The sequence below is a fragment of the Drosophila willistoni genome (assembly GCF_018902025.1).
Source record: "Drosophila willistoni isolate 14030-0811.24 chromosome XR unlocalized genomic scaffold, UCI_dwil_1.1 Seg105, whole genome shotgun sequence".
NCBI classification, from domain to species: domain Eukaryota; kingdom Metazoa; phylum Arthropoda; class Insecta; order Diptera; family Drosophilidae; genus Drosophila; species Drosophila willistoni.
This window is the reverse complement of record NW_025814054.1, coordinates 1,356,860-1,379,005: the sequence shown is the minus strand read 5'-3', so window position 1 is coordinate 1,379,005 and position 22,146 is coordinate 1,356,860. Positions and strand designations below refer to the sequence as shown.

Genomic DNA, 22,146 nt, shown 5'->3' with positions numbered 1-22,146 from the left:
TTCACTTGTTTGGTTGAAAAGTTGGCAAACATTTTCTATTGCATATTTTTAGGCAAAACAACTTTCCTGTCTCTTGACCAAAGTTTTTGTATAAGCGAAAGAGAATGAAAATTGCAGCACATAAATACACTGCACTGAAAGGTACCAAAGGTTTCATGTGAAATATATATTAATAAATCACAATGACAAAATGAAATTCATGAGGAAAATTACAACAATTTCTTACTCTAATGCTATATATAGTTCAATGCAAATGCAATAATGGAAGATACAAATTGTTAGATTTTGTTAAATTTCATCTAAGTAGAACCCTTATAGTTGGGATTTTGTTTAAGTTTTCAGTTCTAAGTCAAATAAATAGAAACAATAAAGCAGAGACTATATATTTTTTTTAATCTTGTATTGCATTTTAGCAAGGAATCTATTCACAAATGATTTTAACAAAGCTTTTAAGAATGAAATAATGACATTCAATTTGCCAACTACTCGTAATTTTGTATAACATACTTTTTAAGTAAAATGAATGCATCCTTAGAAACAATTAAATGATCATTTACAATGAATTAATTGAAGTAATTGTTGCGTAAATAAACTTTTCGGTGATTGGAGTTCTTGTATTCAACTCAATCATTTGTGTTTAATAAATTCCTTCATTTCAATTTTGTTTTTGTTTGAATTTTGCTTGCTATGGTAGGGAAGAATAGTTTTAATTTTAAGCTATATCTTTAAACTGATATTTAAGACAATTAAATCGTATATTTCTTTTTAAGGGTATCTCATCTTCTGTTTTATTGATGTCGGTGTTGGTGTAGTTTCGTTTTGTTCGTATTCTATGGCCTTTTAATGTGCGACAGGTCAATGCGTTCTATAAACTCAACTTAACTCAATTCGCTGCTCGGTATTACCAATAAGTTTGTTTTGGCCTTGGCATAAAATTTGCCATGCTCGAGAGCGAAAGATACGAGAGTAGAGAGCAGAAACTTTTACCTTTGCACAGTCAGCCATATTGTAATTGCATTTTAAATGGCTGCACATAAACACACATACACATTGCTGTTTGTCTCTCTCTGTGTGTGTGTGCATTTGGCAAGAGACTCAACCTCAACGCCCACATGCGGCCACAAAATATGGTAAATTAATTCAATATTAAGCAATCAAATATTGTCACCACATCATCAAATGCTGCGGCTTTCAATGTCAATAGTTCTCTCTATCTGACTCTCTATCTCTTTCTGTCTGTGTGTGTGTGTTTGTATTTGCGCCTTGAATTAGGCTATGCCAAATTGAACAGCAGACGATGCTAGTCATTTGTTGAATTGGAGAAAGGAATTGAATAAATGCAATCAATGGTAGAGGATTCTAGATATTCATCTAACAATGACTGAGCCTCTTTCCCTTGCTCCTTTTGCCCCGTCTGTTACGGTATCGTTTCGGTTTCTCGTTTATTAAATTTTGCTATATGGCAAACAAATCCATTCATATGTGCGTATGATTGGCTTGTACTGACGCTGCTTGACTTGGCTTTTATTAATTTTCCTCGCGCGCGTTGAGCATTGGATTTTTGCATGTTCGTCCTTCCTTACACCACTTCATTCGTTCTACTACTCCCTCTGTTGGTTCTTTTTTATTCCACTGCGACAAAAGAATTTAATTAAAGCGCAGCTCAGGCATTGTCTGTGCACTATGACTATGGCTCTGTGTGTGTGTGTGTGTGTGTGTGTGTGTGTGTATGTGATTCTATCTGTGTTGATGTTTGTGTGGGTGTGAAACAAACGGGTTACTGGCCATGTCAGCGAAAGGATTAAGACGTTGTGCCCGGTGCCAACACGCTTGAATGACCTGACTGCTGTCTGAATGCCTCCTGTCTGCCTACCTCTTTCCATTTGCCTGACGGCAACTGTCCAAGTCAGTTTGAGATAATGTATATATGGTGTAGATTGTAAAGGGCAATGGGCTAGAATTTGACATTTTGCCTAGATACAAAATTACCTGATAGCGTTGAGTTGAAATTTGCAAGAATTGTGTAAGCCGAATGTCAAATATTAACAATAACAAAGTTAAAACATCATTGCAAAACATTTCACAAAAGAAGGAAAACTCTTAACTAGATGGGCCTAGTGAATGAGGTCACAGCTTGTAATGATTTAGGAATTGACTCACTGTCAATTAACTTGCACCATTTAGTTTCTGACTGATGGCTAATGCGCTTTCTCCTTTTAGTTTTGACAGACTGAATTGAATGTAATTCGAATGTAATATAAGATGCTTAACATGAAATTATAAACATTTAGTTGAGTTAGGTAAATTGAAATTGGCAGTCAACTCAATCTGTTGAACTTTTTTAAACTAGTTTCAGACCTGTTTGCTTTTCGCATTGTGTCGCTTGTGTAATTAAAGCTTTGTCTTCTGTGTGTCGTTAGATCTGCTCATGTGTATATACATACATATACATATATATATATATATTTTCACTTGATTATTGTCAGAACGTTGGGCAAACATAATTTAAAGCCAGGTCATAATTTTGTACAATTACAATTTGCATAAAACTCAGCTCAGGTGTAAAATGTTTGTCTGCTCATGTTTTGTTTAATCCATGTCACTGTTGGAAAATTACAAAAAGTTTTTTAATTACATACAGAGACACACATACACACACACACACACATAACAAGAGAAGGTGAGACTGACTGTGTGACATAGAGGTTGTGGAATTTGTTTTGGTTGCGCACAAAAGTAGACTATGCTTTTCATTTTGCGCTTTTTGAGTGAGTTTTTGAAGTACGGAGTCGAGTTGAGTTGAAGTTGTTGCCGCATTTGTCACGTTGTCTGTGCGTGTGTCCTTGTCATTCCGGTTTGCCGTTGCCGCTGCTGCTTCTGTTATTGTTGTTGTTACTCCTGCTGTATTTGTCATATGCCATGTTGTACACGCACTCACTTTGACACTTTTCACAATTTTCGTGCGCCTCCTATCCTCCTATCCCGCCCCACCCATTCCCATCAACTCTCACCGTTCATTTTCTTTTTTATGTGCATTTAATTGCAACGAAATTTTCAAAATTGTTCTTTTGTGTCTATATAATATATACATACATATATACATACATACATCCTGGGTTGGGTTTGGATTGGGGGGTGGGTAAAGCGACAGTTGTCATTCGGTTTGTCAAAAATGTATGAATAATGAGTTTTGTTGTAAAAGAATATTGCATGACACATGGAGAGAGAGAGAGAGAGAGATAGAGAGATAGAGAGATAGAGAGAGAGAGAAAGAGAGAGAGAGAAAGAGAGCACAGCGAGACATGAAAGTGATGAAAAGTTAAAATTCGCTATGCCATTTGCCTTCCACGCATTTTTGACACATCGTCACAAATTGTGATAGCTAGTGGCAGGCGCGAATTTTGCTGGGTTATTCTCTTTTAAATATTTAATTCAATATTGGTTGATTATCAAAGTCAGAAAACATACTGCAACAAGTTTAGTTTATGATTGCAACTGACCTTATACTTAGTTTCATCTTAAATATTTAAAGATTTACTTTAGTTTCGAAGTAAAAATTCATTTGTTTCAGTCTATGGGATTAATCTTAAAGAATACATTAATTAATATCTTCAGCCTAAACTAAATGAATTATGGATATACATATATATCGATATCCACTTAATATATGTTGGCTTTGTATACATTGTTGCAGTTAAACTGTTGTCTCTTTAGGTGAAATGTTAATTTTACTTTTTCAACTATGGACTATTGCATTTGGGCTTCATTTGTTTTGTTAGTTCCTTAATTTCTTTTAATTTGTGCTAAAGATTATATTTTTCCACTTGTCCTTTCTTCTTTCTTTGCTTCATTTCTTACTCCATTCAGTTTTCCCATTAACATATACATACATATACGTATATACACACACACACATTTGTTTATCTTTGTCTTTGATTTAACTTTGTTTTAACTTTGAAAGAAGAAGTATTTTCTAAACCTGAAGTTGGCATCTCTTGAGCAAATGACACAAACATACAAATAAACATACATACACAAACGCACACACACACATATATATATATATATATATATATATATATATATATATATATTACGTATTTACCTCTATATAAAGTGAAAACAAAAGATGCATTATATATTTAAATGAAGCAAATGAAACGTCAACTGCAGCATTGAGAAAGACTTTCTTCTGTCTCTTCATTCACTGTCCCCCCTTTCGCCGCCAATTCCCTTTTTCCCCTTTTGCCCTCTACATGTGTATGTGTGTGAAAGTTTTTGTTTATTGTTTTCGGTCTTGAATTGTTTTGTTATGTCAAATGGCCTGAAGCGATTGAAATTAAATTTATTTGCACAATATTTCACTTAAAATTTTAACTTAAAAGCCAATTTAAAATCTTTATTATGCAAAAAGCATGCATAATTCTTCAATAAATGGTTTTGAGCCCTCTTTGCATACACGAAGAGACACACACACACACACAAACACAAACTTACTAAAGGAAGTGTTGGCCCTATAACTATGGCTATGACTAGCCATGGTCATGTTCTAGTCCATGTGAATGCCTTTGCCTGCCATTCTGTTGTTGTTGTTGTTATTATTGCAATGGCCCATTATTATTGCCCTTTTTGGTTGTTATAACGGTTGTTGTTGTTGTTGCTGCTGGTAAAGGCGCTGGCAGTTCCCTTCCTTTCTCAGTTGCGACGTCGTTTTTGGTCAGTTAAGCGCGCTCGCCTCGCTTTCGCTTACACACATATATAGACACTGTCGGGAATCGGAACTCGTGTCATTTCCGCACAAAGTTTAGCATGCTTTTAGGCTTGGCCACTTAACACATACACACACACACACACACACACACACACATTCACATAGACAGCCATCCAGAACACAGTGGGTGGGCCTATGGGTCATATAAGTATGTTTGCGAAACATCTGTGAATGTGTTCTTGAAATTTATTTCACCACAAAATATGGGCATAGCTTTAATATATTACCATTGCCTAGTCTTTGGGGGTGCAGAGTGGTTACAACTACAATATGAAATTGAGTTTATATCCTAATAAAATACCAGCTTTGGCATTAGGCATGCGCAAGTAATTTTATCAAAATGTTTTTCCTTTTAATTTCCTAATCCTTCTCAAGTTTAGATATCTCAGACAATTGGCATAATCAAAATCCACTTCAATCAAAATTACAATCTTAGAATCTCTGGAATCGGCCCCTTATGCTTACGCCTCGGAAGGCCTCGGCTGTCGTTGGCCATCAAAAAGTTGTTTAATAAATGTACTCACAATCACACACACACACACACACACACACACACATATGTCCCTGAAACATTTGCCTACACATTTTTCCATTTTGTTTGCCAAGTCAGCAATTGACCTTGTGGTCAACGAAAAAAACAAAACAGAATATAATAATAAAAAAAAAAGGAAAAGAAAAACCTTATACATTCAGAGCAAATCTACTTGGCCGCTACAACAGGAACAACAACAACAAGAAAAAGGATAAACTTTTTTAATATTATGTCAATTGTAGTTATTATACTTGGCTCTAGACTTTAATGCAATTTGCCCGCTGTCAGTTGTTGTCTCTTATTCTCAATTTGCTTGGTTTGTCTATCTTTAATGTTTCGGTTGTACTGCATTTAATTTCATTTCAGCGAGTTCTGTCGAGTTTATTTATGCGATGGCAGTGCTAATTATAAGAACGCGAGTTTTACTTCATTTTTAATGAGCGGCAGTTAAAAGTCGTAACGAGCTTAATTGCGAGCCGTCTTTCATTAATAAATTTACTTGCCGTGCCCTGCCGTGCCTTGATTTGCCATGCCTTGACTTGACTTGCCTTAGCCTGTTGCCAGTTGCCCCTCTATGTATTTTGCCCTTTTCTTGCCATTTTGCACTTTGTGCACGTTCTTCTTAATGAAGATGCAAACTTTACACTTTTCCTGTCAACAAAAAGCCAACAGCGATTCAGTTAGTTAACGCTGACCAATGCTGCGTATGCGTAATATTTAGTCTGTCACCTCCTGTTCTTTTTATAATCAGCAACCATTGAATTGATGGTTGCTTGATTAAAGTACATAATGCTTCAATTTCATTGTTGTGTTTACGTTTAAATAGGCCAAAGCTCTTAGGGCGTTGCACATAAAAATTTCTTTAGGACATACATATGTACATATCTAAGACTTTTTATTTTTAGCCAATTGTTGTTTAAGAGTTTTTCTTCTTTGTTTCCTTTGAATTAAGATTTTTGCTGAAACCAAGTAAAAACTAAATATTTTCTCTATATACGATGCAAAACTTTTATGTTTTGTTTTTTATTTAGTTGTTGCAGCTGGCAAATATTTAAATAAATATTGAGAATGCAAAGCATCGTAGTCTTTATTTATTGCATATTATTTATTTTTTTTTTTTTAATTGTTTGCCAATTTGTTATTGTGTGTTTTTGTATGTATGTACATATGTGTCTGTTTGGGTCTTTCAAGTTTATATGTGTTAAAAGCAAAAAAAAGAAAGAAATCTAAGCTGATGGTACGAAAATTCTTTTGTCACAACAAATTTTAGCAAACATATTTATGCTTAAATATTGAAGAATATTTTCATTGTGTGGCAGTTATTTGTTTATGTTGTTTTGGTTTTGACAGGTTTAGGGTTTCGTTAAATTTTATACTCAAATGGTGTGGTAAATTTGAGTCGTCTGCAATGTTTTTGAAGACCTTTTAAAGAGTATTTAAACTATGACTTGCCAATATGAATTAAATTTAGTTTTTAAGAATATTTTAAACACAGAAATCCACTTAGATGATGCCTTTAGCTTTACCTCTCTCTCTCTAAGTGTGTGTGTGAGTTTACCCATAACAGTTAACCCATTTTTTGGCCAGCTGCCAGTTAACCCAAATTTTGCCGCCCATAAACTGTTACATGCATATTTTTTTCACTCTCTGTGTGTGTGTGTTTTTTTTTCCTCTCTTCTTTATTGTTGTGGCTTTTCTTTTACTAACAGCCATAAAAACAATTTCATTATCGTTGTTTCGGTCAACTTTAAATATCCGCTTCCCCTTATTTTTTGTTGCCTTTGTTTTGAATGTTTTTTATATTTAAAACTAACTAATTGCATAAACCTTAAGGGTCTATCAGTGAAATTGAATTAAAATGAACCTGCTGCTAAAGCAAAACCAACCCGAAAACAATATCAATTGCCTACGCTAATTGTAGGTCATTAAGTGGAGAAAAATATAGCTGAGGACACCTTTTACTGGCCACACATAACTTTGATTTTCTTTTACTTTTTGTGGACGTGAGAGAGTGGCTCTAGAACGCATTAAATATGTGCTTTGTTGTCTAGACATGATTTAGCCTGAGGCCTGAACCTGGCCAAATAAATCTGCGTTGGGTTACAGTTGTCTAGAGTATACTAGAGAGAGAGAAAGCGAGAAAGAGATCAAGCGAAGGAGATTGGGTAAAAGGAAAAACACCCGAGAAGGAGTTTGGGTTAACCAAATAAATGTACTTTTTCGGGGGGTCACTCTTCGTTCTGTGTGCCAAGCAGAGGGTGTGTGCTTTTGTGTGCCTCTGTGTAAGTATGTGTGTTTGTGTGTGTGTGTGTGTGTGTGTGTGTGTGCGTGTGTGGGCGTTGTCGTTAGGCAAACACATGTAAACACAAACGAAAGACAAAACTTAAACACGTGGAAAGCAGCTTAACAAAGTCAAGGAATGTTTGACTTTGTATAGGAAAATTAATGTTAGGACTTCAATTTACCACAAAACAGATTGACGCCTTCCCCCACTCTTAATTTTTTGGGTAAAATTGATTTGAGTTTGTAATCGAACCATGACAAATATGTATAGGACAAATATTTTCCAATTTATTTTTAGACTCGATTTACTTCAGGCTTTCTACTTTGCCAGCCAAAAAAAAAAAAAAGTTGAAATTTCGCCAACAGTTAACAATTTTTCTCTTTCTTTTTCTTACTGAAGAAAATTGAGAAAGAAAAATGTATTGTTTTAATGGCGAAAAACGTAAGCAAAAAATGAAGTAAGTAAGTCGTCTCGCCGACTTGGGTATACCATACACCAGGTGAAACAAATATTTAAAATTTCGAAAACCAAATGTATGTCTATTAAATTGTTTTAACATGCCCTCATACCAAATGCTATCTCGCTCACTCTACAAACACACGAGCACTCTAGCGCCGCCACTAGCCAACGGCCAATTCTGCCCTTATGGATCGCGTAGCAAAATACGTTCATACGTATATTTTGTATGTTTCTAGTCCGATTTCAATCAAATTTGGTAGTTTGATAGAAATAGATAAAATTTATTAGTCTGCCAAATTTGATCGCGATGATCAAAAAATTGCAAGAGCCAATCAGGTTTTTCTAAATTATGGAGGCGGAAGTGGGCGTGGCAACATATTAAAATATATGTATTCTGCGCGCATACTAAGCCAGTATACATACTAAATTTGGTGACTTTAGCTTTGTTCGTTTTCGAGAAAATCAGTTTTGTTTAATTTTCGGGGGCGGAAATGGGCGTGGCAAAATTTTTAAATAGTCAATATCTGCGCGTCTATTAAGCTAGCTTACATACCAAATTTAATGTCGGTAGCTTACATAGTTTTTAAGAAAATCTGTTTTTTGTAAATTCCGGGGGCGGAAGCGGGCGTGGCGAAAATTTAAAACAAACTCGATAACTGTACATACTACACGAGACTGCATACCAATTTGGTGGCTCTAGCTCTTATAGTCTCCGAGATCTAGGTGTTCATACGGACGGACGGACGGACGGACAGACGGACATGGCTAGATTGACTCGGTGGTTGATCCTGATCAAGAATATATATACTTTGTGGGGTCGGAGATGCTTCCTTCTGCCTGTTACATACATTTTGGCGACTTTAATATACCATTTCACCCTATGGGTGTATGGTATAACAACTTCACATAGAATGCAATTGTTTCTCAGGAAATTGTTATAATATTCCATATGAATACAGATAATTGTGATCTTTAAATTAATATAGAAAAACAGTTTCATTATATTCTAAAGCTGCAGCGATCTTTAAAGAAACGAAGTAAGTAAACGTTTTAAAAGATCATCTGTTAAGATATATTTTATCTATCTTTAAGAATTTATCTTCGTTTCGTTGCTAAAATATATATTCCCCATGAAGAATGAATTAACTTTAATGGCATTTCGGTTATGAGAAAAGTTTTTATATTTTCCCTCAAATTTTTGGCCAATTTTCATCAGCTTACTACACTTACATGGCTGTTAGCTCAACAGGTGGCATTCGCCGACCCATTAACTCAATAATGATGATAATGCAAGCAGCAGGTGCCACAGCTATTAAACGTGTGAATGTCATGCAAGACTCATTAGGAGCTCAGCACCCCCATATAACTGAAAATCTGAGTGTGCGAATCCAATAGATACCCACAGAATTACCCCTCTGACCCCAATCTATACACTGATACAAGCACACAGACAATATACACACACACTCAGACAGATCTCACATGCAGTCAAAAGAAAGTTTCTTTTGGCAAAAGTTTTATAGCCTTGCTGTTAACACTTTGATTGCCTGCAAGTTTTAAAACTGTCGACACACACACACACACAGACAGAGACCCATATCTTTACCCCAAAAGTTTCACCCCGCTCTCTTCGTTTCGCAGCTCCTTCCATCTACTAAATATCTTGCTATGGTATAGCCAATTCTGTAGCCGATCCCAATTCGTATGCAAATGTTTTAAAGTGCACATGGTAAATGCTAGGGAAAAAGTTTACTCAACTGTAACGCCAATTTATTTTTGAGGCTTGCTGAAATGCATACACTACAATACATGGGAATATGCGACTAAAGATTGACATACAATTTTAAGTAATTCGTAATCAGTTTTAGAAAAACTGTTTGCAAAACTAACTCAGAAATCAACTAACTGGTGATTAAAATTTGAAACTGCATACAGAATGTTTTCTTAGTTTATTTCAAAATTCATGCACCAAGAAGTTTGTCTTCCAATTTAATAAAATATTAATTTGTAATTGTAAGCTTCAGATAGAGACTAAGGTTTTGACTAACAAAAACACATAATAGATTTTAATAGAGTCTTTTGCTTTCGGATCAATATTATTTGTATTGTTGATTTAAAAGCTTTCAAGACTCTCTCTAAGTCATTCAACTGGCTAATGGTTATTTATTGCGCTTCTTTAGACTGATAACCGCACAAGTAGTAGAAGAAGTAGCTGGCAGTGAGTGCATTTAATAGTCGAGTAGCCTCTCAATTAGATTTGCACTTGCACAAAGTTTAATAGCAAAAAAGAAAAAAAATATACAGGCTTGGTCAGGCTTTAAGGTTTTAAAGTGGCCTTTGGCCATTGATACGCATTGCATTTCATGTGTAAATAGAGCTTGCAATTGTGAAAAGCTGGTAAGTACTTATGTAAGCAACAACTGCATAAGTACGGACAGGTAGACATGCATACACACGCACATACACACACAGACACACACAACATACAGCCCAGGCCAGCTCCAACTTTTGCTCACCTCTGGGGCAGTTCTGGGGCCGCCTCCAACATCCGCCACTATAAATAAATAAGATTAAGCGCACTTGAGTGTGTCTGTGTGAAATGAGTGAAACATTTTTTGAAGCACGCCACAAGAAGAGGCAGCTCCAGCAGCAGCTTCAGCGGCAGTCAAGCATCCACAAGGCAAACGACGTGCCCGGACTTGGAAAAACATGAAATAAACATTTTGTTGTTGCATTTTTCGCCGCAAAAATAATAAAAAAGTAAGATGCAAGGGCAATACAAAAAAAAAAAAAAAAAAAAAAAAAAAAAACCCTTAACTGCAAAAAGAAGAGCGAGAGGAAAATTTACTCTCTCCATCTCTTTCTATCTCACTGTGTGTGACTGCATTTGGAATCAGCGCTGCAAGTTGCTTGACTTGACTTGGCTTCCTCCCGCCCCTGTCTGTACCTTGGCCTCAACATGAACTGCTCATAATTCAGGAAGTATGTAGTACTTTCTTTTCTTTACCCTTCCCCGCCCACTCTGTATAACAGTGTATTCGCCCGTTTCCGTTGCTTTTCCCCCGTGCATTTTATAACAAGCTGCTTGCTCAAATTGGAGACAGCTTAATAAATGTCACCAAAATGTTGCCAAGCTTTCTTTTGTTGTTAAAAAAAGGAAACAATAAGTGAGCAAGTGAAAAAGGGAGGAAAACAAAACACACTATGACAATTAAATTAAATCATTGTTTTAATAAAAAAGTAAAACATAATTAAATATGCACTAAAAATATACACAACAAACATTTTTTTTTAAACTGCAAACTTTTTAGATTAAACGCCGCTTGGCGACGTTGCTATGCACTTCCTCAAATTGAATTTTTTCAAATGTTTCTAAATGAAAACCTAATTAGTACAGAGATATTAAGCCTAAATAACAGGAACCCCTAATAACAGTTATTTGTATTATTTTCTCAAAAACATCATTGGTATGACAACATTTTAGACGGAATTCGAAAATTAATATTTTTATAACCTTATCACCTTAGCAGGCAAGTGTTATTTAAAGATTTTGCTAAAGAATAATAATAATAATACTTGATCAATAAAAATAGTTTAATTCCTAGTAACTGGACTGATCTTCTTATGTATGAGTTATTTAAGATAGAACAGAAAAAAATATTCTCATGATCAGTCTTTGGAATCACCATTTTCAAATGCTTTTAACTTTTAGTCAACGGGTATCTAAACTCTTTAAAAAAGCGTGTAACAAATTAAAGATGAAAATCATGTTTCAATTTGTCTGCATTTAATGAGCATGCAAATAGCATAGTTGAGTGGTTAAAAGGGAAAAACGGCTTCAAAGTATTTGTATACGTAAATATTTGTATACCATGCACCCATGGGGTGAAACGATATGTTAAAAACGCCAAAATGTATGTAACAGGCAGAAGGAAGATTTTCTGATCCCATGAAGAATATATATGTATATGTATTCCTGACCAAAGTTTACGACTTTAGCATCCAGCATAAATTTTGATAGAGTTTGCTTGTAGCGGCTTGTAAGAGTGACCGTGATGGCAATCCATCAAGTTTACTATGAAATTGCTATAACTTTAAAATAGATACATTTGGTCTCATAAATTTATAACAGTTTTTTCAATTGTTACATGGTATACCGAAGTCGGCGAAATGACTTACTTAATTCATTATTATTGCGTTATTATTAATGTTGGCAAACATTTCGCTAATAATTAATATATAAAATAAAAATCAGTTTGCCTATAAGTATATGCTGCTGTGCTTTTATTATTGTTTAATTAATCAGCCTTCAGCGCATACAGTTATACACAATCATATGTATATAGATAAGTGTCTGTGTATGTATGTGTGTGTGTGTGTGTGTACATATTCATTGTTAAATGTGGTTAAATGTGCCAGTAAGCAAATGTAAATTGTCAGTGATTAATTAAAAATCTGTGCAATAGCCTTCAAATTTTTGTTGTTCCTATTGTTGTTATTGCATTGTAAATAAATGAAAAGATTATGCCATGAAAAAGTGTGACATTAATGAAACTTAAATGAGCGTTACATGTAATGAATGTTTGTTTAAATATTCACAAATTATCATTATTGATTTTATACAAATCACGCATAAATTACTTTAACCATAAAATGTATCTACCAAATTAACTAGAGTTAATCGGATTTTCTTTCTACCTTTGTCATTTGCCACGGATCCACGACCTAATCCTACGAATTGGTTCAGAGGTTGTAAAAACTAGAGGCCTGGGCTAATGACGAAGTTCGTATACCCTTGCTAGTTTTTCTTTCACAACTTTTTCTTAAAAAACGTGGAATTTTTTCCAAATTATAAACCTATAAAGCTGGAGAAGTGTGGTGCATATAGCAAGACATTTTATCATATAAGTGATTTATATGTATTTACATATTAATGATAAATGTAGTCCACCGATTTTTATTTAATTTGACAGTATTATGCGTAAGTTGATAACCTACTTAGTGATAATCGCAAAAGAAACAAAAAAGTTTCTCTGCCCAAGGTTTTTTTTACGACCGATCGTTACTATAAGACATTTATGATATAATCCCATGATCTTGATGACATAATAGGAAAATAAAAACCTACAAATTTGAGTTTTTATGATAACCGCTTAATCAATAAACAAAGTTATTGATAACAGGTCTGGGAGGGTTTTGCGTTTATCCAGACCAACAAACATGGCTATATAAAACTCGTCTCGTCGTGCTGATCAAGAACATACCTTCTCTTTCATAGATAAATGAATTCCATTTAAAAATTGCTTTGCACTAAAAGCTCTATGAACTAAAAGTAATTAAAATGCTAATGGATATTTTTAATGTACCCTTTTTGTTGGTCCTAAAAATGCATTCTCCTGACGTACACTGGCAAATATTTCACATGCCAAATGCGTTTCGGAACTACATCGTTCGTTGGATTTTTAATAATTAGTGTGTCTTTCAGTATCAGTACCTATAAAATGATACAATGAAAAGCTGCAAAACTGTTAGATAGAATAACAATGGCAAAAATGTTACCATAAATGTCGAAAAGTTATCAACTTCATTAACAGAAATAACTGCACACAAAATGAGACACGCATGTGTATGTATATTTTCCACAATTAACTTTAATATAATTTTAACTTAAATGGACATTAAATCAACTCTTTTAAAGTATTTATGCATAACATTTTCCCCACACACATATAAAAGTACACACACGCCATGCACACACATTTCGTAGTCTACTTTCATGGGCACGTTTTCGTTTTGTTTTTGTGTGCGTATGTTTGTTTTTTCTCTGTGCTATGCATTAAACAATTAGCTGCAAATGAAGCCCGAAAAACAGTTGCAATTAGCGACACACAAATTGCACTTAATTATATAATAAATTCAATTGACAGCTGTCTCTCTTGTTACCCCTTTTCCAGTGTCTGAGTCGTCATCCTCGTAGCTCTTTTTGTATATCTCATACACAAAAAAAAAAATAAAACACACACACCATATACTGATTTTATATTTTTATTTTGCATGCTGTGCATAATTTGTGCCTTATTTATGAGTTTTGCCTTTATCTTTATTTATGCACTTATTTGCTATTTGCAATTTATAATTATCGTTTTTGCCTCAACAAGTGAAGTGAAACTGTGTGTGTGTGTGTGTGTGTGTGAGTGAGCCCAGGCAGGACTAATTGGCTTTTGTGGTTTTTATCTGATTGCAACAAATGGCCATACAATTTTCTGGTTTTGTCTCACGTTAATTACGTATGCTATGATAAAAAATTCCCTCCCACAAAACCGACTCCTCACTCTCCCACTCATTTAGCCATAAATTTCCAGCTCAATTTTGTCTGTAATTCAAGTAAATCTTAGATGAAATCTCTCTTCACTTAACTGTAATTTGCCTCTAGGCAGAGATTTCCTTTCTAACAAGAAAGAAAAATCAAAAACAATACAAAAAAGAAAGAAAAAAATGGCAAAAGGCAAATTCAATCAAAAGTGTATACAGAGCACTTGGAATTTCATTCGGAATGCCTTTTCAATACCTTTACAAGAAACAAAGCACATTCGCTTTGGTCGGGCAGAGAAAACTTCATTCTGCTGAAGGGAATAAGTAAGGGTATTCACTTTTCGTGAAAGTCAAAGTCAACTTATTTTTCTCAATGTTTTTTTTCTTTTTGTGGCAAAAAATATTACAAATAGATTTCAATATATCTGTATAAATTTATCACAAACAAAAAACAAAAACAAGAAGAAAAGGAAAAAAAAAAACAAAGTTTTCTTTTGGCAAAGAAATGTTTTATTATTATTTTTGTATATATAGAGAGATTTTTGCTGCTGCTCATTCGTTTGGGCTGAAAAGTTTCGGCAAAAGTTCATTGTTATGCACAGATTTCATTTGGATTTGTTTAAAACACAAACATATTTTGCTTGCCCGGCTCCAGCTGGATATAGATGGATAGAAGTTGAATACACGATATAGGAAACGAGACAAAAGAGTATGAGAGGAAAAGAGATTCAAATGTAAATTCGATACTGCGAAACCGAGGAACCGAAAAAACACAAAAAAAAAAAAAGAAAAAGCTAAAAAGAACCGGTGAAAAAAAAAAAATGAAAGAGCGGCCCGAACAATGGCAAATGGCAGGTAAAACCCGAGTCCAGACTAGACCAAACATTTACATACTTCACTTTGTTTGCATATTTTGTAGATCTGATGGCGTTGTAGGGTATTTTTGAGGTTACATTAGGCAATAAAATGGAAATCTCATGAAAATGAAACAAATTAAGGACAAGGTAAAAGATAAAGTCACTTCAAAATGAGAACTTTCAAGTTAGAGAAATAACAAAGCAAACTGTATAAACAAAAAAAAAAAAAAAAAAAATAGAAAAATGTGAGACAAAAGATCAAAGGATTGAAAAAACCCTAAAACGAAAACAAACAGTAGAAACAGTTAGAAAGACATAGAATAGCATAAGAACGAAATTACTTCTAGCTAAAATAGTAAAATATTCAGATTTACCGGGTATCAATGACTTCTCCACTATCTACGCACTATACTTAGCGCAATTCCCATCTGCTCTTCATAGTCGACAATGTGCCCATTGGAATTTACATGCAAATTTGTTTTGTGCAATTTCCAATGCTTTCTCATACGCTGATGGCTGATATCTGATGCCCGGTATCTGTTGCCATTGCCATGTGAGAAGAAGTGTGCGGTATGAGGCGGGTGTTTTGTGGGTACCAATCAGGCAGGGAGCAGAGTGTTGGATTGAGGGTTGGAAAAGATGCTAAGGGGCTTTAAAAGGATATATGGCGGTCAACTAGCTGTCAGTGCGTATTACGCATACGCTACGTATGCCAAATGGATGACCGCAAGACCAAGATAAATGACGTCAGTAATAGTGAGCATGGAACAAGCAAACAGCAACAACAACAACGACAACAACAGCATCAAAGCCTATGGCATATTTTGCGCTGTATTTAGCAGCTAACCAAGGCGTATTAATTAACTTTTATGACGAACCAGCCACGGCAGCATCTCGGTAGCGGCAGCAAAAGAAAATGATTAGAGATGGGAACGCCCATCTAGGGCACTCGTATGAGTAATATTTCATTTTGCGTCCATGGCAACCTCTTTTTGCTCCTTTCTCTCGAGCGATTCTATCAGCGGCGCGCGGCTCTCTTTCCTCCTATTTTGGGAGGCTGGGGCTAAGATTTATTGCCTGCTTGAAAGATAAAGTCATTATGATGGCATTATAAAAGGAAACGGCAGCCCAGAAGCCCGCCGTGCGGCATTTAAGGGATATGAATCTTTGATGCATGTAATTGCTGTGTGGCCGGGTCGGGTCTGGCCTCCTCTGAGCTGTTATGGTTCTCGTTGGTCTGGTCTGGTCTGGTCTGGTTTGTCTTCCTTCAGTCACATATCATTGATTTTTCTCTCGAGCTTTGTGCCAGTGCCTTTATCACATTTATGTTAATTTTCGGTTGTAATTTTATCGCTTGTCTTGCACTAATTAAAATTTCATTAGCCACATTTCGTCAGTCTTCCTCTTGCCACTTCTCACCGTTGACTTTTGATGAGACTTTTGGTGGCATGTTGGTTACGTTGAGTGATAAGTCTGACTTTTGTCGTATGTCTGTGAGTTTGTCTGTGTGTGAGTGTATATATTGTGCATTAATTATGCATACCAAGTAGCAAATTGACAGCTGTCACTCGCGCGCCACAAAATCAACATAAACATAATCAATAATTTGAGCAGTCGCATATGTGTAAAACGATAGCTTTACGATCCCTTGCTATACATGGGTTATCAATAAAGTGCAGCAGCCAGCAAACATTTGACCTGCTTCTGCCCTTACTCCCTTGGCGATTCTTTTGCTTGTCTGCCCGTTTGCCTGCCTGCCGTGTGTGTGTCATTTGCTTCATCTCTGCTGGCTGCTGGTTGCTGGCATTGTCCATTTGGCAGCCTTTCAAAACCGCCAGCCCCGAGAAACTTGTGAAGAAATCATGCACAACAGAGACTCAGGGCCATTGTGGCGCCTACACAGCGCGACAAAATGGCCGACGAAATGGCGTCAAAAATAAGAACAATTTTTTTGTAAAAAAAAAGTATCAGCCTCTAGAACTTTAAAACATTTTAAGGTGCAACTAAATTCCAAGTTCTCGAAGTCTAAGAAAAAATTAAAATACCTCAGTTTTTCAAAAGCTTTTGTGATCTAAAAACAAAACGCTATGACAATCGGTGTAAAATACAGAATATTTATAAGGATGACAGTAAATTGTTAAAGAGAATAAACTGCTAAGATATAAACACAAACATCTCTGGGACTAATATGTAAATTAATCTAATTTTTAGTCAATCAACTACAAGGAAGCGTGATATCTGTAGGGAATTTCTCAATAAATTTAATAAACAGGACTCTAATCTTAGCTCATCTGTTGATATGTATTTTAATGCACATATTGTGTTTATATTGCATTGCACTTGCCTACTTGATGCAAAAGTATATTGACTCAACTATGTATTTCACTTAATGGCCTCACAAGTGTATCAATTCTACGCGTTTCCCTTATTTCATTTCACGGGTTTTCCTGTTTCCACCAAGCCATTGATTCAATTTCCCCTGACTTCGTACAGGCAAGCAGTCAGTCAGCCAATTCACCATCCGTCCATTCTGCCAACCAACCATCCATCCAACCATCCATATGTTGCCAGTTCTCTCGCGTCTTCCCTCGTTTTGGCATTGCCATTGCTGGCCTTGTGGCAAGAAGTTTATTGAAATCGATCGAAGCGACTTTGACTTCCATTTGGTGGTGTGGCAATGCGAGGCTGCCTGAGATTTATGTTAATTTATTGAATTTAATTTGATTTTCTTTCACTGTAACAATATGTTTAAGAGTTTTCCTTTCTCCTTCTCTTCTTTATTTTCAATCAGTTTTCTGCATAAATTACACCTTTTGGCAACAGCAAAAAGCAAAACAGAAACACACACATACATACACATAAAAACAAGAAAAGAAAAAAAAAACAAACGAAGACACTTTAAAACGAAAAACCATCATAACAACGGACAAAGCCATGAAAAAGTGGGCATCCATCTCCCCTCCCTAAACCCCTAGTTTAGCATTTTGTAGGACTCATTTTATGTTTATAATGGCCAAAGTTTTGAGATGGCCTTTGTTTTTTCTCTCTTTTTTTTTGGGGATATTTAAGCAAAGGTGCGAGACGAGTAGGGAAGTGGGGGACAAGACGGAAGGGAAGGCAGATGGGTCATTAAAAGGGGCCACCTCCAAAAAAGGTTGCCCTCTTGTTATTCATTAAGTAATTGAGGTGGCACGTCAAGTGCGGATGGGTGGTGGAGCTTTGAAAGGTTAGAGCTTCTTGTGGCTGTCATTTGAATTATTTATATGCTAATTTAATTATTATTTAATTTGCCTTGTATAATTTCGACATGACTTAATTATAGTTTCGATTCGTACTTGATATATGCCTTAAAACTGAATAATTCCATTTCTGTACCAATATAGACTACAATTGTAAAAATTAACACATTAAGAAATATTTTGCAATTACCCAAAATGTGATCTAAATTATAAACTATTACTTTTGATTTGGACGAGTAAAAGCATATTGAAGTTGAATAAAAATCATCCAATGATATTCCTGAATTTATCTGAAAATGAACGTAAAATGAACTATAGTTTGGTTTGTGAGTTTATACCTACCTTTAAATCCAAAATATCGTTTTTAGCTCTCCAAATTTCGATATTTAGTTCGGATGTTGATCCAACTATCAATTCCTCTGCGTTAAATGGAAAATCCAAATCGGACAATTTCTCTGCGAATTTATGATGGGCTATTTGTTGGAGTCCTGCAGCCGATAAAACTAATATCCATATGCCCAGCAGCCAAGCTAGTGTTATGGCCGCTTCCGTTAAGGGGTTCCCCGATTCCACCATTTGCCAATCTTGTCCTGCCCATTCTGCTTCTTGTTCCATGTCCTCAAGACTCTTTCGGTTTTCCAACAACAACTCAGTATCATCGATTTTCAAAAGTTCTAGAAAATGAATGCATCTATTGCAGATCAGTAAAAGTAAACATATATACGATGCGTTAAAGTAAAACCCAGCGATATAGTTCATTCTTCTTAAATAGGGCAATGCCTGGAATAGACCCTTAATTAAATTCTGATTGTTTTTCAATATCAAGCCATTCAACGATTCACAGAGACAAGCATGTAGAATATGATAATACAAATGTAGAGCCAATATCACAAAAAATATACAATATGATATATCCAATATGTAATTACAAAGTTTATAACTTCCATATTGAGGTAGTTCACTCTTCGTTGTCGGATAGCCGAGCCAAATGGTTTTGAAAACACCCAAAATAATGAAGATGATAAAGAGTAAGCCATTGACAAATAATGTCCAAGAGCATTCCAAACGGAAATCTCTGCCCAGTAGATTTTTCAAATGTTTATACGCCTTTTGCGCCTGATTGATTAGATGCCAGAGTTCCCAGTTCCTCCAAAGAGACCACAACGGAACCACACCATAAAAAAGTCTATGTATACTGAATTTTGCCATTCTTATTTCCTCGTATTCTGGTTGTGTGTCAGCTCCCAGAGATTCAAGTGTATCGATTTGTATCACATTCTGCTCGTATAGCCATTGAGCATAGGCAAACAATAGGAAAAATACTATGGTGGGCAAATATTTACTGCCATTTCCTCTTTTATATAGCCACTGTTGCTTAGCCCGGCAATATTGGAGAGGAAAAAATCCACAGTATTTTAATATGTAGCAAAGTATTTTAAGAATTTGACACAGCACTTTTAAGCGATTCATCTTCAGTTGCAATATCAAATGAACTAAGCTTATAGAATATACTAAACAATAGAAGCGCTAACTTGCTGAGTCACTGGTCTAAGTCATTTGTTGAATTAATGTATGTTAATTATTAAAATTATTAAGATATTAATAATTCTGGTGGAGCTTATGTCAATGTAACGAATTTTGTGTACTCTAATAATCAATAAAGAAAGGGAAGAAAGGGAAAAAAATTTATGTCAACTACAATGCATACCTTAAATAGAATGGAATCATTGATCAAAATCATTTGATATCGGTCACGAAAGTCATGCAATGTCAAGTAATCAAAGCTACCAAAACTTACCAAAAAATACACATTAGATAGAGTGCCTGAAAAATCCTTAAAAGCATTTCGATCAGCTATGCGTATGTTATCGATTATTGTTTCAAACTTAATGTTAAAGCAAATCAATTTAAATTGAAATGCTAAGGGAAGGGTATAATAATATGGGAAATATTTTGCTGCTCATTTTATCGATTGTCTATTTCAAAGAATTTATTGGTTCAACTCATCTCGACTTCATCCTATTGATTGGTATTCATCATAATTATACCAACGATAAAATTGACTAATTGTTTGGGTCACATTCACATCGAAATCTTCCTGAGTGTTTTTTGTTTCAATAAAAAAATCATAATTAATATGCTTATATTGTAAGAATCTTAATACTATTAAACCTAATAGTAAATGTGTAAAGGAAACAAAACTAGTTAGTAGCATATTTAGACTAAACTCAAAACTAAATTGATTACTGAATTTCAACTGGATAAGTAGTAATGAAGTTTTCATTAAGTATTGAGGAGAAACGTTGCTGGAAACCTACAACAGAAAAGAAAAATTAAAACATTCATATATTTTCTCTACGAGTATGGCTGATGTTACTTACCAAAACGGCTATCACATCTCTGTTTCGTTTCCATTGCTTGGGTATGCGCATTAGAGGCAACCCAAAGGGCATGGGCAATGTTTGATTCTTTATTAGACGCCAGGTTTTTAATTGAAAGTATTTCTCATTATCTTTGAGCAATAGGAAGTATTTTAAAAATTTCTCATATTGTCTCTGGGCATTATGGGCAATTATCAATATTAATGCCAAATGAAGACTTTGTGTTATCAAATTGATCAAATTTAAACGATCAATATTCAGTTTCTCATTGGCAACAAGATCGGCCATTATATTCATGATTCGTCCGCCAACCAATCCAATAAAACTTAGCAAATGCACCGAAAAGTAACGCATAACAATTCCATGCACTTTCGAAATTTGTATCTGTTGCCGCAATACACCCTTTAGAATGCCATGCCTATGGACAGTCATATGTCTTCTGAGAAATACATATGATGAACGGTAGACACAACCCAACCAGATTAAGTAATTGCCAAGAAAAAGCATCTCCAGGTGATAAATTATGGCCACTCCAACTATGAAACACATCTGATAGGCATAATACATTCTCATTTGCCAGCCCACAAGGAGAACCGTTTGTATTATCAACATAAGGCTATATAGACACTCTTTGGGTATTTTTACACACATCCAATTGCCCAATATTCTTTCCATTGTCCTGTGTATCTGAACGCATTCATTGAGCAAATTGACCAGATGCTTTCTTAGCAACAAAAAGTATATATACAGTGGCACATAAAGTAGGAATATTAATCGATCATAGATCCAACCTTGACTTAACCATAAATATATCAAACTGGCAAAAAAATTGAACAATGCCATAACGTGAACATACAATTGTTCGTCGCCAGTGAAACGTTGTTCCAGCTCCACATAACCCGCATTGTAATAGCCTAAATAGATCCCAACTTTTCCGACCATATGCCAGACGCACTTTAAATGGCACAAACAAAATCCTTCTGCCGATGCGTGTGCTTGTGTTGCCATTTGTCGCGGTATACTGAAAGACAACTCAAAAATAATCACCTAATGGGTCGGGAGCCAATTATATGGGGGATGGGCCATTTAATGAATTATTACAAAAAGTATACAATTAGCAGGCTTAACAAAATAAAACATTGTCCATATGAAAATGTTAGCAAAAGGCTTGCAACATAGCAATAATATTTCTATTTTAGTCAGTTGTTTTATGTATAAAATGCAAACAAGTCTAAGCCTACTAAAAATGCAATGCAATAAAAGAATATTCGTAAAATTGAGTCAAGCATATTCGCTATCTTTCACAAAATC

The 22,146-nt window shown here is 35.1% G+C and overlaps 2 protein-coding genes across 2 annotated transcripts; both read right to left on the bottom strand.

Moving 5' to 3' along the window:
- Positions 1–18,766: 18,766 nt before the first annotated feature.
- LOC124460587 lies at positions 18,767–19,872 on the bottom strand. The gene has a single exon (XM_047011740.1). The coding sequence runs from the start codon at positions 19,661–19,663 to the stop codon at positions 18,767–18,769; it is 897 nt and encodes a 298-aa protein (XP_046867696.1). The 5' UTR covers positions 19,664–19,872.
- A 596-nt stretch (positions 19,873–20,468) lies between these two features.
- On the bottom strand, positions 20,469–21,885 carry LOC26529253. Its single transcript, XM_023177245.2, has 3 exons — positions 20,836–21,885; positions 20,652–20,768; positions 20,469–20,552 (listed from the first exon to the last, which is right to left on the bottom strand). Exons 1-3 carry the CDS (start codon positions 21,841–21,843, stop codon positions 20,469–20,471), a joined length of 1,209 nt encoding a protein of 402 aa, XP_023033013.1. The 5' UTR covers positions 21,844–21,885.
- Positions 21,886–22,146: the final 261 nt, after the last annotated feature.

Excerpts from the sequence above, each read along its gene's own strand:
- LOC124460587 (XM_047011740.1), bottom strand. The coding sequence starts at position 19,663 with ATGGCAAAATTCAGTATACATAGACTTTTTTATGGTGTGGTTCCGTTG.
- LOC26529253 (XM_023177245.2), bottom strand. The coding sequence starts at position 21,843 with ATGGCAACACAAGCACACGCATCGGCAGAAGGATTTTGTTTGTGCCAT. Across the intron at positions 20,769-20,835 it reads GAGATGTGATAGCCGTTTTG|GTTTCCAGCAACGTTTCTCC; the intron begins GTAAGTAACATC and ends TTTCTGTTGTAG. Across the intron at positions 20,553-20,651 it reads ATATGCTACTAACTAGTTTT|GAAGATTTCGATGTGAATGT; the intron begins GTTTCCTTTACA and ends AAAAACACTCAG.